This window comes from Solanum pennellii, chromosome 1 (genome assembly GCF_001406875.1).
Source record: "Solanum pennellii chromosome 1, SPENNV200".
In the NCBI taxonomy this organism is placed as follows: domain Eukaryota; kingdom Viridiplantae; phylum Streptophyta; class Magnoliopsida; order Solanales; family Solanaceae; genus Solanum; species Solanum pennellii.
Window position 1 is genome coordinate 94,870,918 of NC_028637.1, and position 15,243 is coordinate 94,886,160.

At 32.9% G+C, this 15,243-nt stretch overlaps 3 protein-coding genes across 3 annotated transcripts; 1 reads left to right on the forward strand and 2 right to left on the reverse strand.

Annotated features, from left to right (window-relative positions):
* Positions 1-386: 386 nt before the first annotated feature.
* LOC107032685 lies at positions 387-1,208 on the forward strand. The gene is made up of 2 exons (XM_015234260.1): positions 387-476; positions 981-1,208. Exons 1-2 carry the CDS (start codon positions 387-389, stop codon positions 1,206-1,208), a joined length of 318 nt encoding a protein of 105 aa, XP_015089746.1.
* A 1,612-nt stretch (positions 1,209-2,820) lies between these two features.
* Positions 2,821-3,589, reverse strand: LOC107008593 (putative lipid-binding protein At4g00165). Its single transcript, XM_015207696.2, has one exon. The coding sequence runs from the start codon at positions 3,448-3,450 to the stop codon at positions 3,082-3,084; it is 369 nt and encodes a 122-aa protein (XP_015063182.1). The 5' UTR covers positions 3,451-3,589; the 3' UTR covers positions 2,821-3,081.
* Positions 3,590-7,289: 3,700 nt separating this feature from the next.
* On the reverse strand, positions 7,290-13,962 carry LOC107025063 (vesicle-associated protein 1-3). Its single transcript, XM_015225950.2, has 8 exons — positions 13,748-13,962; positions 13,443-13,513; positions 13,265-13,346; positions 12,911-13,026; positions 12,661-12,822; positions 12,528-12,575; positions 9,229-9,306; positions 7,290-7,684 (listed from the first exon to the last, which is right to left on the reverse strand). The coding sequence occupies exons 1-8, from the start codon at positions 13,797-13,799 to the stop codon at positions 7,571-7,573; spliced, it is 723 nt and encodes a 240-aa protein (XP_015081436.1). The 5' UTR covers positions 13,800-13,962; the 3' UTR covers positions 7,290-7,570.
* Between the last annotated feature and the right edge of the window lie 1,281 nt (positions 13,963-15,243).

Consider the following 15,243-nt stretch of genomic DNA (forward strand, 5'->3'; position numbering starts at 1 on the left):
TATTTCACATAAATTAGACCAGAAGAACGAGATAGTATATATTATATCAAAATTTAGGTAGCTCAAGGGTTCTGACTTTGATTTGTTTACTAAAATCTATTGAGAGGTTTATATGTTTGGGACACAATATATTTGAAAGAGACATATTTGTGGCCACCCATATCTTTATTTTGCCATCTTACTCCTATCTCCCTTACATTTGCATGTTCTCCTATCAAATCCCTTTTAAATTCTACCATAGTTGGCATTAAATGCTCATTTTTCTTGCTTAAAGTATTTATATATTGGTAGTACGCGCAATCTTCATCCAAAAATTCAGCCAAGTTATACCAACAATTAACAATTTTTATTTCATCACAATCAATTTACGGGGATTTTCATTTCAAATGTCAATCACCAAAATCACTACTCTTCTCATGATGATTTTCCTTCTTTTTCATGCATGTAATGCTCGCTCACTTGGTATAATGAACAAGGTTAGTTTTATTTCTATATATCTGCATTCGTATTTAATATTTTCACTTTAATCCTTGATCTCTAAGAAATTAGTAACAACAATAAAATAACAATTATATTAAGTAGGATAAAGGGAGTTGCTCGAATGATAAGCATTCCGCACTTCTGACTTAAAAAGGTCATGAGTTTGAGTCATCAAGGAAGCAAGAAAGTGATAGGTTCGGTGGGGGGAGGTTTTGAACTATCTTTGTAACTACAGAAGGGGATTCACTAGTTAATATATACATATACCAAAAATATCATTTTAGCCCTATTTGCTTAGGAGTACAATTCAATTGAACCACTTATTTGATTCTGGCTCCGTCACTGCCTCTTTATCATGGACAACAAATATTCATATAACCTACCCTTACTTACCTATTGTTATAACTCTATTGCTAAGACAATTTGTGTGTCAATTAACTATATCTTGATAAATTTGAAATTTAAATAGTTTGTGTCTTGTCATTTTTTTTTTCTTGCAGAATGAAGAGAAACCAAATGTTGCTAGGGTTCCTAGTACTCCATCGGATGTAAAATCAAAACACTCATCATCAAAGCCAAATAAAAGTGTGAAGGAAAATGATGAAAAAGATCATCACTATGGAGTTTCAGTTAGTTGGAAGGTTCATCAACAGAAAAGGGAAGATCCACCACCAGAGTTTAACCTAGATTATTTACCAGCAAGAACACACCCTCCAGTTCACAATTAATTAATTAATAGGCTGCGCGCTAACATGAATTTTGGAGGAAGTTAATTAATTTTATCATCATGAAAATTACTTTAACTAATTTGATCCCAATTTGAAGCTGTTGGGCTCTTAATTATACTTTTTGAGGGCTGATATATATATGATATATCCCATGAACTTTTATATAACTTCTAGTTCATATTAGAGTATGTACGTGCGTGCGTACCACTGTTTACTATCTAATGTATATTAAATCTACCCTATAATGGAAATTTGAGTTTTGAGTTCTTGAATAGTATAGCTTTTAATTAGCAGTCTTATCTATTAGTTCTAAATGTAATTTTTCATGCATTATTTAGTAATCCTAAGAAATGGTCATATCAACCTTAGCTATAACATTCTCATAATTTTGCATGAAGGCCACACTTTTCACATGTTAAATTGAAGAACCTCTTAATCATTTCTTGTTGAATTTGGTCTCCATGCAGAATGGTACGATTTTTTCTATGCTGATATATAATTGTGTATATATATATGGCAACATACACATACATTTATACAATTCCATCAGAATTTGTTAGTACATATTGTCAAGGTAGTTAATTGTTAGTTTGATAAATTTACAAGGTACTTAAGACTTCTATATTTACCATTCATTCTAATTGTATGAAGATATTTTACATTGTTCATATCATAATATGTGAGTCAGTAATAGGACACGTATACAATGGTTTGTTGAAGAGGAGCAATAAGGACAGAGAGGGGTAGGTATTGGTTGGCCAAAAAAAAAAATGGGTGGTAAAATGTTTGTACACATGCCTTAATTTGAATAGGAAAATGCGGTCTTATAGTATATATTTAAATTTCTTTTTTACGTAGTCAGAATATATTTTCCTGTATTATATTTGGGTTTTCTCTTCATCTATAATCAATTGTCTTCTTGTTGATCTATATATAAATACTAAGATCCGTAAATGAAATAAAATCAGAAAAGATCCTTTGCAAGTTCTAATTGAGTGGAACAATAATATGTAATATAGTATGTCATTCTCACATATCATTAGAAATTAATGAATGCACCTCTTTCATCGTTTGCACCAAAATGACCCAAAAAATCATACAATTTTTTGGCGGAATTAAAAGAAAAAGAGCAAGTTATTAAAAATTAGGCATGGAAAAATGGCTAATTAAGCGGGACAACAAAATGAGAGGAAGGACAACATTTAAGAAGAGGTGTTACTTAACATCACTTTAAAAAATAATATATATTTCACCTCAGGTACCTCAACTATGCTATTTTTCTATTGAATCATTGAATCACTTATAATTTATTCCTTTTAAACACCGTTAGTTGATATGGAACCAAATCTTGTGAGGGGTATTGATAGAGGATACATATGTTGTTCCAGAACTCATTAGTCCAATTGATAGTGAAACTGTTTCAGAATAATTGTGTGTTAGCTTCAAGTCATTTGAACATATTAGAAAACAAATAGACTAACACACGGTTTGTCTTCATTCCTTCAATCAAAATCATTACAATACGAACACAATTGAAGGCATTTACAATAGTAAAGTCGATCAAAATCAGCCAACATTGTTTAAAAGAAACAAATTATGGGTGGTTTAATGATTCAATAGGAAAAAATGACGTAGTTGAGATACCGGAAGGAAAAACTCGCCCAACAAATTCAGGAATCTGTTTATGAATTCGGCCTACATATACATTCAGTGAAACAAATACCGCATGAAAATAATACAAAAGGAAATACTAACAATTTGTGAGGAACAAAAGCCACAGGACAACCAACATAATTTTAGACTCAAACTCATTTACAAAGTAGAATTGTGATAATAGATGGATACTGCTTTGTGTAAAATCCTGCATACACCACTAAGCACATTTAAAGCCTTTTGGCACTTTCTTTCCACAAGAATTCAGAACCACACTGATGGCAATAGGAACTTTAAGCTTAAGTACACCCAAAACATTGGCCTTTATGGCAGTGCATAAGCATAAAGCAGCTTCAACATCTGCTATTCCTTCTAATAGAGCACAACATTTGCTACTTGGTTTTGCTCCAATGACTTCATGAACCAACCCAAGCCAATCTCCACAAATACCAAACTTTAGGGTATCTTTGGGGCATTTGGATGGTGCTTTTGTTGGTGTTGGAGGGCATGGTATATTATGAGATGAAACACAAGTGAAAAACACTACATTCAACAAAATAAAAAAAGAAATTACCTTAGCATCAAACATTTTTAAGTAACTAGCTAATTACTAAACTTGTACAAATATTTTGATGAATTTGTGTACCAAATTTAGGTTCATTTTGGGAATTTATAGGGTTCAATTTGTAGGATATATAGGTATCCTAATTAGTGGTCAGTTATGGTTCTGGGGATAGTGTGGGGGTAGCTTAGATATTTGTATGAAATGAAGATAAGGAATGAATTGGAAGTGAATGAAGTTCACAATTATAGCTTCTTATGTCATTTTTGGCCAACTATATAATATAACCATGTGCAATGTAGGGCTACAAGTCCTACAAAATCAATTGGTTTAACGAGATGATTTTCGATTTTTTCTGCTTTATTCATATGGAACTAATTAATAAGAAGTCAAATGTAGATATTTGATGGAGATGTTTATGTCATTATAATATATTATGTAGGTGTAGGCTTAATTAAAATAACGTTACTATAAAACTAAATGGAAATTGGAGTAACAAAGCTTTTGATGGTACACCGGTTCATATTTTAAACCAGGTTTCGAAATACAAATCACATCACTATTAGCTCCTTTCTTATCTTTATTAGTATGTTAATTATCCAATCACCAAACATATACATGTTGAAAGTCAAAGATTTCCCTTTTTATTAAGAAGATGGAAAGTTGACTCTTGGAGAAGGGGTTATTATGAACATTATTTTAAAGTACAAAAATAAATAAAATGAACTTGGAAGACAAGATATCCAATTTAGAAACAGTTGCATGTATTTCACAATTGATATAAATAAGATAGCTCTCATACAAAACTAGTAACTAAGGCACAAACACAATTAATAAAACTTCAATTAATATCTACAATCATAAATGGGCCGTGGAAGAGGCTTTACATTCATTTTGGGCTCTCTTTTTGGAGTCTATGTTGCCCAACACTACAAAGTTCCACGAATAGGTGACTGGGCCCATTCTGGCTGTGTCAAGGCCCGTGAACTTGAACAGGCCTATCGCAGGCCCGAGCATGAACATCAACGGGCCCAGGAGATTGATCGGGCCTATCGTAGGCCCGATTATTTCAATCCTGATGAAGGTCACCGGGCCCATGATTGTTGGTTCCGGGCCAAGTATCATGAGAGGAACTATCGGAGGCCCGAGAATTTCTATGGTAATGAAGAGAACAATGAAGTTGTCCATCTGAGCCTGTCTAGGCCCATGGATCTCAATAGGCCCAATACTTTAGATACCAATGAAGAACAAAACAATAATAAAGTTCTCCATCAAGATTGGGCCAGGCCCATGGATCTTAGTGAAGTTCGTGAAAACCCGAATAAGAATTATGATGTCCATCCTAGCTGGGTCAGGCCCAGAGATCTCAACACTAAGCCTTATAATAACAATGGGCCGAAGAATTTCAACCTAAATGAAGGTGGTCAAGAGTGATTCATTATTTATGTTGGGGACTGAGAAATATCTAAAATAAAAAATAATTAAAATTTCTTATATAAATCTAGTTAGAGTGTTTTTTATTCAAGTGCTTGTAACTCTATGTATGAAATATAAATCTTGTTACCTATCCTTTACAATATTGATTTATTATTTAATTGACGAAACTTACCAAAACAAAATCTAGTTAGGTGGAAAACTTATTGTGTATTTTATTGAAATGTTTTGATTATAATTTAACCGGAGCTCTGCTCTTGTAGATTTATTGAGGTAACATAAGACGTCTAAAGTTTAAATGAAGAACAAGTACTTTAGAAAAAATTTAAATTTTTGCCCTTCAACAATTGAACTTATGTTTAATGAAGAACAAGTACTTTAGAAACTGAAACCATGTGAAGCATAACATGATAGAAATTATGATACAAAAAACGTATATTAATGCCTCGCGATTTTATTTGTTACTATAGTCATAAACTAAAGATTAACACAAAACAAGGACCTAAGTGACAATAACCCCAAAATCAATTAATAATGAAAAACAAAATGTAATATCTCCACAATGGTATGAGTTGATTGAGAATTGGGATTCGACTCTTGGAGAAGGGGTAATATTTTTTTTAAAAAAAAAAATTATGAAAATTATACTTGGAGGATAAGATATTGAACTAAGTAATATTTATACACTATACATAGAGATCATTCATCACCTCATGACGATTAAAATAAAAATCGACAAACAAATAAAATATGGGTCTCTTCGGATTCATGTTGGGTACACTGTGTGGAGCATATATTGCACAAAATTATACAGTACCCAAAATCAATGAGTGGGCCCAATCTACATATGTGAAGGTTAGGGAGCTTGAGAAGGCCCACCGTAAGACGCAGAATGTTGATGGATACAAACGAGGCCCATAACAATTTCAGGCCCAACTAAACCCACCTCAATCTATGGGTAAGGGGTAGAGACAACATTACCAAATAAGTATTTTACTGAGCTGGAACAGATGAAGGTGGAGTTTTTTTTTTTTCAAGATAATAAATTGTTTGTTTTTATTGTTATGAAACTCATTGTAAACAATCTTCATAGAAATATTGTTTTTCCCATTATTTTCGGTCTCTCTTAGGTTCCATAAAAGTGTGATGTATTATTTTGTTTTTTATATAATGAAGGGTTTACTCTTGATTTTGATATTATATAACCTAAAAATATCATGAAAAATCAATAGGTATATACTAATAAACAAATATTATATTTATTTTGTTGTTATATAACCTAAAAATATCATGAAAATTCAATCGGTATATACTAATTAAACAAATATTATATTTTTTGTTAGATTGATACCATGACACAAAATTTTAAAGGTAAATATGAGTACTTTTTCATAACACATTACACATGTATATGTTGTAGGGTAAAATTATATATATAAAAAAATTCTCGTCCCTTTTTTTTCTTTTTAAAACAGTTTTTGCAACTAATGAACCAATAAAACTATGAACAATTTGAATATATGGTTAAAATTATTCAATAAGCCTTCAAATTTGGGGCTTAAGACATTTGTTTTAATAACCTAAAAATATTACCCAACACGATGATCAAGTTATCAAGAGTCCATGCAAAATCTAATCTAAAGGAAAAATATTTTCTAGCTAGTGACTTTGCTGTTTGTGTATAAGTTAAATTAGTAATCAATTTTTATTTTCTTTTAATGGTTCTTGTGCTATATAAATTCAACTTATATGATATTTTGACTTCTTCCACTATTAATTATGTTTAATTTGGCCCATTAAAAAAAAAGAGTTCAACTTACTACAAACTATCTGAGTCACAATTTGACACAAACAAAACAAATAATAGTAGTCTAATTTACTTTGGATTTGTAATCTTGGAGAAGGGGTAAAAAAAAAAAAAACTCTTGGAGAACAAGACACCGTAACAAACAAACCCCTATAAATCAAAGTCCAAAGTTTTGCAACTAAAAAAGCAAAAGCAAAGAAACAACATCTCAATTGAAGATGGGATTAATCGGGACGACAGTAACATTCATGGCGGGCACTGCTTTTGGAGTATACTTGTGTCACACTTATGATGTTCCAACTTTCAAACAATTCAAAGAGGCTGCTATTGTCAAGGCCAAAAGTCTTGAAGACACTTATAATCCTTTTGCCAAATCCAACAAGGTTCATACTCAACAAAAGCCAGTTTTCTTTGAAGATCGAGAACAACAATAGTCGTGCTAAATGGGATAGTTTTTGATTTATTTGTTTTTTTAGAATTATTATTCCACAATCCAAGGGCTTAGTACAAGTTTGAAATTCCATGTTTTAGTTTTATTGATTATCAATTCAGTTTCTTTAATTTCATCACAAACTATTACGTCTTTTTGCATTTTTTATGTGATATTGTACCTGCACAACCAACGTGAGTAGAAAGAATATAAAGTTTTTAATTCAAGAAAAGCATCAATTTTTTGTTCACAAGAATCAAATAAGTCCAATGAATAAGAAGGTTGTATCCATCATCTACACTAGATCAAACCCTTCGAATGCCCATAATGGACTAATAACATTTTTACACTATAGATGACTGCATAATGAGCTATTTCTAATGAAGAAGTCTGTGAAGAAAAAAATAGAATTGTCGCAAGCCATTTAAGTTTTTCTGGGCACGTAACTAGTGAAACCAAAGAGTGTCTCCTTCCAACTATGTCTTCTTGATCAGGTACCCAACCAAAAGACCTATAAGACCAATCAGCACGACAAACAACATTGAGACGCCACCAGCATTGCTTTTGTTGATTTCTTTTCTTACCAGCTCCTGCAAAATGGTAATAATAGTAAGAAGCTGTAGTTACAAGTGATCATTCATGTTCAAATATTCATCTCCAGCAAATATTCACGTTTCATGGGACACTAATTGTTCTGTTTTTCAGCTAATTGCTGACTTTTGGAATCTTTGTGGATCCCTTCCTTTCACTCATTTATGAAAGACCAAGGGTACCAAAAATAATGTCAAAATAAAAATTCATGGATATGCTGCTCATTTTTGGTTGCACCATTGACCAGCAGTTACACAAAAGGACCATACATTTAAGCACAATATCAAACAATTAATTATAATGACATGATAATTTTCGCATGGGTTACAATTCTATCGTCTTAATTGGAACTACACCCTTCATTATATATATATATATTTTTTTTTGAAATAGCACCCTTCATTATACTTCCGTGTATTCTGTAGGGCATAGGGACTCTGTAGGCATCCTTTATCAAAGTACATAATATCAAATAATCTTTTTCTCACGAGTAAAGATCACACCTAAATCAAATTGATGTGCAATTAGCCAAGGAAATATCATGTTTCAAACTATGGCATGGACCATGCAACTCAATATCAGAGTTGATAAGATTTTTATTTGCATTGGAAAGGAATAGATCAAAAAGAAAAAGTTGAAAACTTATGTTCTTCCCAATCACATTATACAAGTGAACACAAGCAATATTACATGTAACTGCTAGCATGTGTTCCCAAGTTGGTAATTACACTAGTGTTTAAAGCACATAGAACTTCCCAAAAGAACTCCCTAGAACAACTCGTTTAATTGCATGTATATAAAGTCACCTCCCCATCAAAAATCCCACTCAAAACTGAAAGCACTCAGAAATATGGTTCCTTACCCTCTTTCCAACCCCTTATTACTACAAGAACAACATACCTAGTGTAATCCCATGAGTGGGCTCTGGGTAGGGTAGGATGTAGGCAGACCCTACGTCCTTACCACTACCTTTGTGGGGCAGAGGGGCTATTTATGGTAACATATATGGTCAAGAAAAAGACGATGAATAGGTTCCAACCACTAACCACCGCTTCACTCGAGAAAAAATTCCGATGACGATAGTGTCTGTGGTAGCTTACGAACACCCATTTCACTCAAACTTCTATAGTTCCAAGTGTGAACAAGTAAGAAAATCTCAAATTAATAGCACCATGGTTTAACCAATTTACTACCTACACCTAGGGCAAACAAGGAAATTTCACCAAACAGAATGCACTAGACTCTAGATGCCTTCACGTCCAAGAAGCAATAGGAATTCCTTCCATCATTTCAAACCAGTATTTTATGAAGAGAGAACATCACCATCACAAGGAATAAAGTGGCAAAGTAGAAGCTACTTGAAGCATGATCTTATAATTATCATATTTATCAAAACAAAGATACTTTCATCTAGTCACAATCAAGTTAATAATAAATGAACTTTAACCAAGAGATGGGGAAAGAGTAGAATTCAATAAAGCAAATTCAAAAAGTGAGAAGTCAAACTGGAAGACTCATAATTTCATAATGTCACTAAACGTACCAATTCCTGACGTAATTTCTGATTTTGTTGAAGAGCAGAAGCTTTTTCATCAGTCAACCTTGAAATCAAAGACCATGCCTAAAATGAAAGTATTCGTTAAAGATTGTTCATAAACTAACTTGATAAAAACAGCTTTCAGTTGAAATAGATTGTGCCAGGCAGCAGTTGTAGGAAGTAAGGATATTCAATCATCCAGGGGAAATCAACAGAAGAAAATTGTGCAAGCTGCTACAACAGATCATACATGTGAAGACTCGACTTGAAAATTTGTGGATGTCAATATGTCCCTTGACGATCAACGAAATCAAATTAGGGTAACAGGAAGCACCAGACTCATTAACTCAAGTTGGGCCTCTGTTGAAGGCTAAAGATGATGTCACAAAAATACAATGCGCATATGGTCTTTTCCCAAATATACAAGAGCTAAAAACTGAAAAGACATCTTTTTATGGTTAAAAAGTTCAATAATTACTCGAGATTTATTCTGGTCGCAATTTTCTCATGCTTAGGTTTTTATTAACGTCAATAACACGATAGAATAATTCTGGCTCTCGCAGCTCATGTTTATGTTTTATTAATGTCAATAACTCTTAAGTTATAACAAGTTATTCGACTACTTTTATAAGAGATAAAGGAGATTGAGTATCTCCAGCAGTTTCCTGTAAGTAATTCACACAAATATATCATTGTTACCTGGTTAACTTTTAGCTTCTTCATCTACAAGTATCACTACTTCTATTTTCCAAATTTCTTGTGTGGATTCTATGGACAAAATTATAAAGTAAATATTCTTCAATATATCAATAAAATGCCCATGATAAATAATATATTTAATCAGATTATGTGAAGAGCTCGCCAAGTGTTTGATGATTTAAGAAAATCTGAAAAAGGTTTTAAAAAAGGAAGGGAAGAGAAAGTGCACTCATTATGTTCTAATTAGAATGACTAGAATCTAACACAAGGATAGACACTTCTACTTTTTATCAGCACGGTACCAGGATGATCAGTAATTATTTCAAAGAAATGAACTCCAGAACATGATGAATCATGATTTCATCCTCCCAAGTCCCAGCCTTTAACACCGTTATAGTCTTTATCTTTGTTTTATTAAAAAACAGAAAAGGAAGTATGAAGACAAGATTCTTAAATGCTTGCTCATCATCCAAACATTAGGTAAAATCATTCATTGCATCTGGAACTACATAAATTCTGTGGTCCCACAATGTGTTAACCTTACTTATTACTTCTTTCTCATAGATAAAGGCCCTTCTCAATATGTCCAAAAACATAATCAACCCATCAGTCATCATCACAAACACAGCGAAATGTGTCAATTCTTGAATAACCATGTGGACTATTGCACTGTGACAAACCTCTGTAGAGTTCTATTCACATCAGGGAAAGATATCCAAATTCCAATAAACATATACCTTGCCTAAATTACAGAAACTGAAAATGTGTGTATTTGATAGACTCAATGTTAGGCATGATTTAATGACTTCGGGAAGATCTATTATACTTCTGTTATGGGTCAGAGAGAAGTATGTAAAGCAAACTAAATGCTCCAGGTAGCAGGGTATAGAGGCGAAGGGAATGAGTCTACCTGACTCTTAGGACTTGATTTTGAAAATTAACCTGTGAACACGCTATTGTCAACATTTGGGTGGTAGTTACCATGATAAATGTTGGAGAAAGAGCTGAAATTGGTATTGCGGTTCTTGGTTAAAAGTTATCCATATTGGAAATTTTCCATAAGGAGTCCCAATGGAAAGCTAAAGAAGTGGCATCGGAAAGAAGTCTGGAGGGAAAAGGAAAGGAGAGGATAACGTGACAGTATTGATAAGCAATAGGCTAAATTGTAAGGAGGTATCATAGGAAGAGCAGAATTACATAGACCTCCACGCTAATATGAATACTCCTTTGAGATACAGCCCTTAACTTACACTACATATTTTAAACCACAATCATGTCAACAGAAATTACAAATTTCATTCTAATTTTACCTAACAATATATTATTATTTGCTTTAAATTTTAAGAGACGGAAAATGAAGAAAAGGAAAGCTGATTGGTTTCAACCTTTAATGGGTTGACCCAACCCATTCATATCTCTAGGTGGGTCACTAAATTCCCTTGTCCACAGCTCTCATGGCCCAGCAAGGCTCCCTTTTCCTGACTTACCCCATGCCACAGCAAACCTTTCCATCCCCCTTCTTCCTTCAACCTTGTTATCCCTTCTCTTAACCATATCCAGCCCTGCCATCGACCTCCACTTCTCCCACTCTTGCCTATATTCCCAGCCCTCTCTCAGGTCCCCAAAAGTGCAAGTTCCACCATCACCATGTCTATTATGATCAGGAATTTAAATAAATTCTCAACTTGCCGTCTAGTACTAACAAAATGATACAAACTGGGAGTTGCAAAATCAACTTCTTTTTGGAATGAAAGAAAAAGTAATTTTTCTTTGCACTTGTTTAAGATAAAGGAAGAGGTTCAGAAAAGACGCTGAAATGGCAAATAGAGAATTCTGAAATATTGTGCCGACACAGAGAAATTGTGGAGCTGAAGCCATCCAAGAAAGATACCAGACTGATCAGGGTTCAACCGGTTGATGAACTTCACAAATATCTGGCATGGGAAAAGCAGGAACCTGTCAACTTGTACCAAATCTACAGAGCATTCACCTTTAACTTTCAGGAGCAGGTAAGGAGGCATCTGGTTTTTCAGAAAACAAGAGGAAAGGTTCATTTAGTTTTGCTAAATTTATGGGAAGCACTTGAGCCGGGGATCTTTCAGAACCAGTCTCTCTATCTCCATAAGGTAGGGGTAAGGGTTTTGCATCCACTCTACTACCCTCCCAAACCCCACTTGTGTGATTAAACTGGGTATGTTCTTGATGTTAATTCACCTAAAGCTCAATATAGAAACCCAAAATTATCATCCATTCCGTTAGGCATCAAGCTGCTGATAAGGCACTATGAAAGGAATATTTTTGACTGCACTGTCAGGTCAGGATCATTATGTTTTAAAAAATATTAATGTGAGAATACCACTTCTTCAAAAGATGGTTTAGAAATCCATTCCAGAACTGAATTGTTCACTTCCCTTAACCTCATTTCCAAGAAACATTCTTCTAATGACCACTCAGAAAGTCAAAAGTGGATTGTTCTCTTCCCATAACCTCATTTCCTAGAAACATATTAACAGTGCAGCTTCTACGATAATACAGAACCAATAGGTCTGAAGCATGCATGCACAGATTGATGAAATGTTTTATTATGTGAAAGCAATATGTTTCACCTCTGAAGGGGATGATTTTGCTTTGGACTCCTCCAATGATCGTGACACCTAATATTAAGGTCAAGAAGAGAACTTTAGCTTAGCTCATAGTTGGGGAAGAATTACAAAAAAAATACAAAATTCGGACACTTACTGCTTCCGGAAGTGAAGTGCTTTTACTATCATCTTCAGTCAACGAAGTCCTGGGAGAACCACCTTCTTCAGACCCTTCAGGCACGGGAGACGGAGGGTTTGCGGGAACATAAACAACCCTCAGTTTAAATTCATCAATAACTTTTCCATCCTCCCTATTGAACTAGAAGCAAATGGAAAATGCCAATTTCAGAAAACCATAATACTAAAAGACCCAAGATAACATGGCTTAATGGTTGTAAGCAACTCACAATCTCTGGAGTGACATCTTTATTAGTTGTACCAGTGGGTGCTATAGCACTCTGAATTAGAAACTTATCCTTACACTGCATATCAGGAGGTGCCTCTTTCTGCGCTTGCATTGTAACTACAAAATCCACCACAACTTATATATTAAAGAATCAATTCGACTACATTTTGTAGCTCGTATCTAATACTGTCTCCTTCAAATTCTATATAATTGCATTGCACAATATACTGAGTTAAAGACATTCATTTGACTTCAATATTAGGATGTCAAAAAAAGAAGAAATGTGTCAGATAAGTTGGGACAGAAGGGGTAATTCAACAGGCGCAACTAACGAACAAATAGAAGGAAATGTTACCTGTGACATTGCATGAAGATCCAGGCAAAACAACACCAGCATTAGGCCTAACACAGTACTTCTTGGGGTTGGTCGTCTTAACCTGTCCAACACACAAGAGAAGAACAACTCAACATTTTACACATCTAACATAACTCTGGTTAATCAAATTAAGCGAATAAATCTTCAAATTAGTTACCTTGAATGCAATGTATTGATCAGTCTTGTTACTTAATTGCATAGAACATGAACTCTGCTTCCTCAACTCAACTTTTCAATACAAACCCACAAACAACAAAAAAATCAATACCCAAATTAATCAAAACTCAGCTAAATAAGCATGATTCTCCCCAATGGTTAACATTCACCAAGAAATCAAAAGGGATAAAACCCCCACATTGGTACTCGATTATTTAAACAAAACCCATCAATAAATTGAACAAAAAATCGATAAAATCTGAAGAAAAAGAAACTCATAAAAGCAAACCATTAAAAAAAACTTACATTGAAATTTGAGCTCTGTGGGATAAATATTGATGAATTCACCGGTGGTCATGGCTACGTCTGAACCAATTACCCAAACTTATCTAGGGTTTTATTTTTTTTTTTGTTCTTCACTGAGAATGATCGGAGATTTTTAGTCAGCGCCGAAGAACCTGACAATAAGGAAAATGAAATTAATTATTTTCTGGACTTGTTTTAGGTAATCTTATGAGATTTGAATAATAATATTTTCGAGACTTTGGTGGAAGGAAATCTTAGCAAATTAACTTTTTTATTCCATTATTACCCTTATATCATTACTACATTTACGATAACAAGTGATGAAGGAGATGTGGAACTCGAGGATATAAATGTAAAAACGCGTTGGACAGAACTCCTCAATGAGATTGGTGTTTTGAGTTGGCAAAACTCTTTTGCATGTGCTACCAACCAAAATGGCAAATTAAATTTTTTGATTAATTATTTTTTGGTCGTACAAAATAGAATTTTTTTTTCTTACCTAGAAAATAATAAATTAAAATATAACTTGGTACTTTTTTTAAAAAACAAATATGGAAAAGGAAGAAATATTTTTTACTAGAATTGTTTCCTTTGTTTGACGTGTATCACAATGGGAAGTCAAGTCATTCAATATTTATATTAAATGCAATAATTTATTTTTTCATTTAATCATAATAAAGTAACAAACTTGTGGTTAAATTACATTTATTTTGTACTTTCATCATTTCAAAATTGGTGCTTTCGTATTCTTATTTTGTTTAAAAATAGATAGTATATCACAGAATCAAAAGGGGTATTTTTATTAATCTTATTCTCATTTAAATAGGCTAAGTTTTACCTGATCAAGAATTCATTGAAGAGTTAATTCTTTTTTAAGGTATTTGATTATATGTAAGTAGAAACTATTTTTATTTTTTAGGGGTAATTAATTTCATAAATGATGTATTCAAGCTGATAATATCACTTATTATGAAACATAAATAGAATATAATAATTTGGTGTAAACACTAAAAACTAATATATCTTGCTTCTTATGTAATTATTGATGACCATCAATTGGAAGCAGGTGAAATAGTGATGCATTATGACTAATTTAAACCTTTGATTACCATTTACCAACTTACTATAATTTGTCCAAGAAGAAAAAAACATAATAAATTAATTCAAAGTGAAAATGTACTTGACCAAAAATAACAAGGACCAAATTTTGAAGTTATTGATATTTGAGGGGACTAAAAGTGAAAATTTCCCTTTTTTCTTTTCCCATAATAATCCATTAACTATCTCTTTTCCTAAAACAGGCAAGTTGATTAGATGAAACACTAAACCCAATTACCTACCCACAGCATGTTAAAGGATAAAAGATTAACTCCTCAAGTTAGTTTATATATAGATTTTTTTTTGTATTTTGAGTTTAATATACAAAATAATACATTCTTAAATTTTAATTTATACTTCATAAAATTAATTTATTTGATGTAAATATATGAGTTTCT

Coding starts and splice junctions, on each gene's coding strand:
- LOC107008593 (XM_015207696.2), bottom strand. CDS start 3,450: ATGTTTGATGCTAAGGTAATTTCTTTTTTTATTTTGTTGAATGTAGTG.
- LOC107025063 (XM_015225950.2), bottom strand. CDS start 13,799: ATGACCACCGGTGAATTCATCAATATTTATCCCACAGAGCTCAAATTT. Junction 13,514..13,747: donor CACAGAGCTCAAATTTCAAT/GTAAGTTTTTTT, acceptor TGTATTGAAAAG/TTGAGTTGAGGAAGCAGAGT. Junction 12,823..12,910: donor AAGATGTCACTCCAGAGATT/GTGAGTTGCTTA, acceptor ATTTGCTTCTAG/TTCAATAGGGAGGATGGAAA.
- LOC107032685 (XM_015234260.1), top strand. CDS start 387: ATGTCAATCACCAAAATCACTACTCTTCTCATGATGATTTTCCTTCTT. Junction 477..980: donor CACTTGGTATAATGAACAAG/GTTAGTTTTATT, acceptor TTTTTCTTGCAG/AATGAAGAGAAACCAAATGT.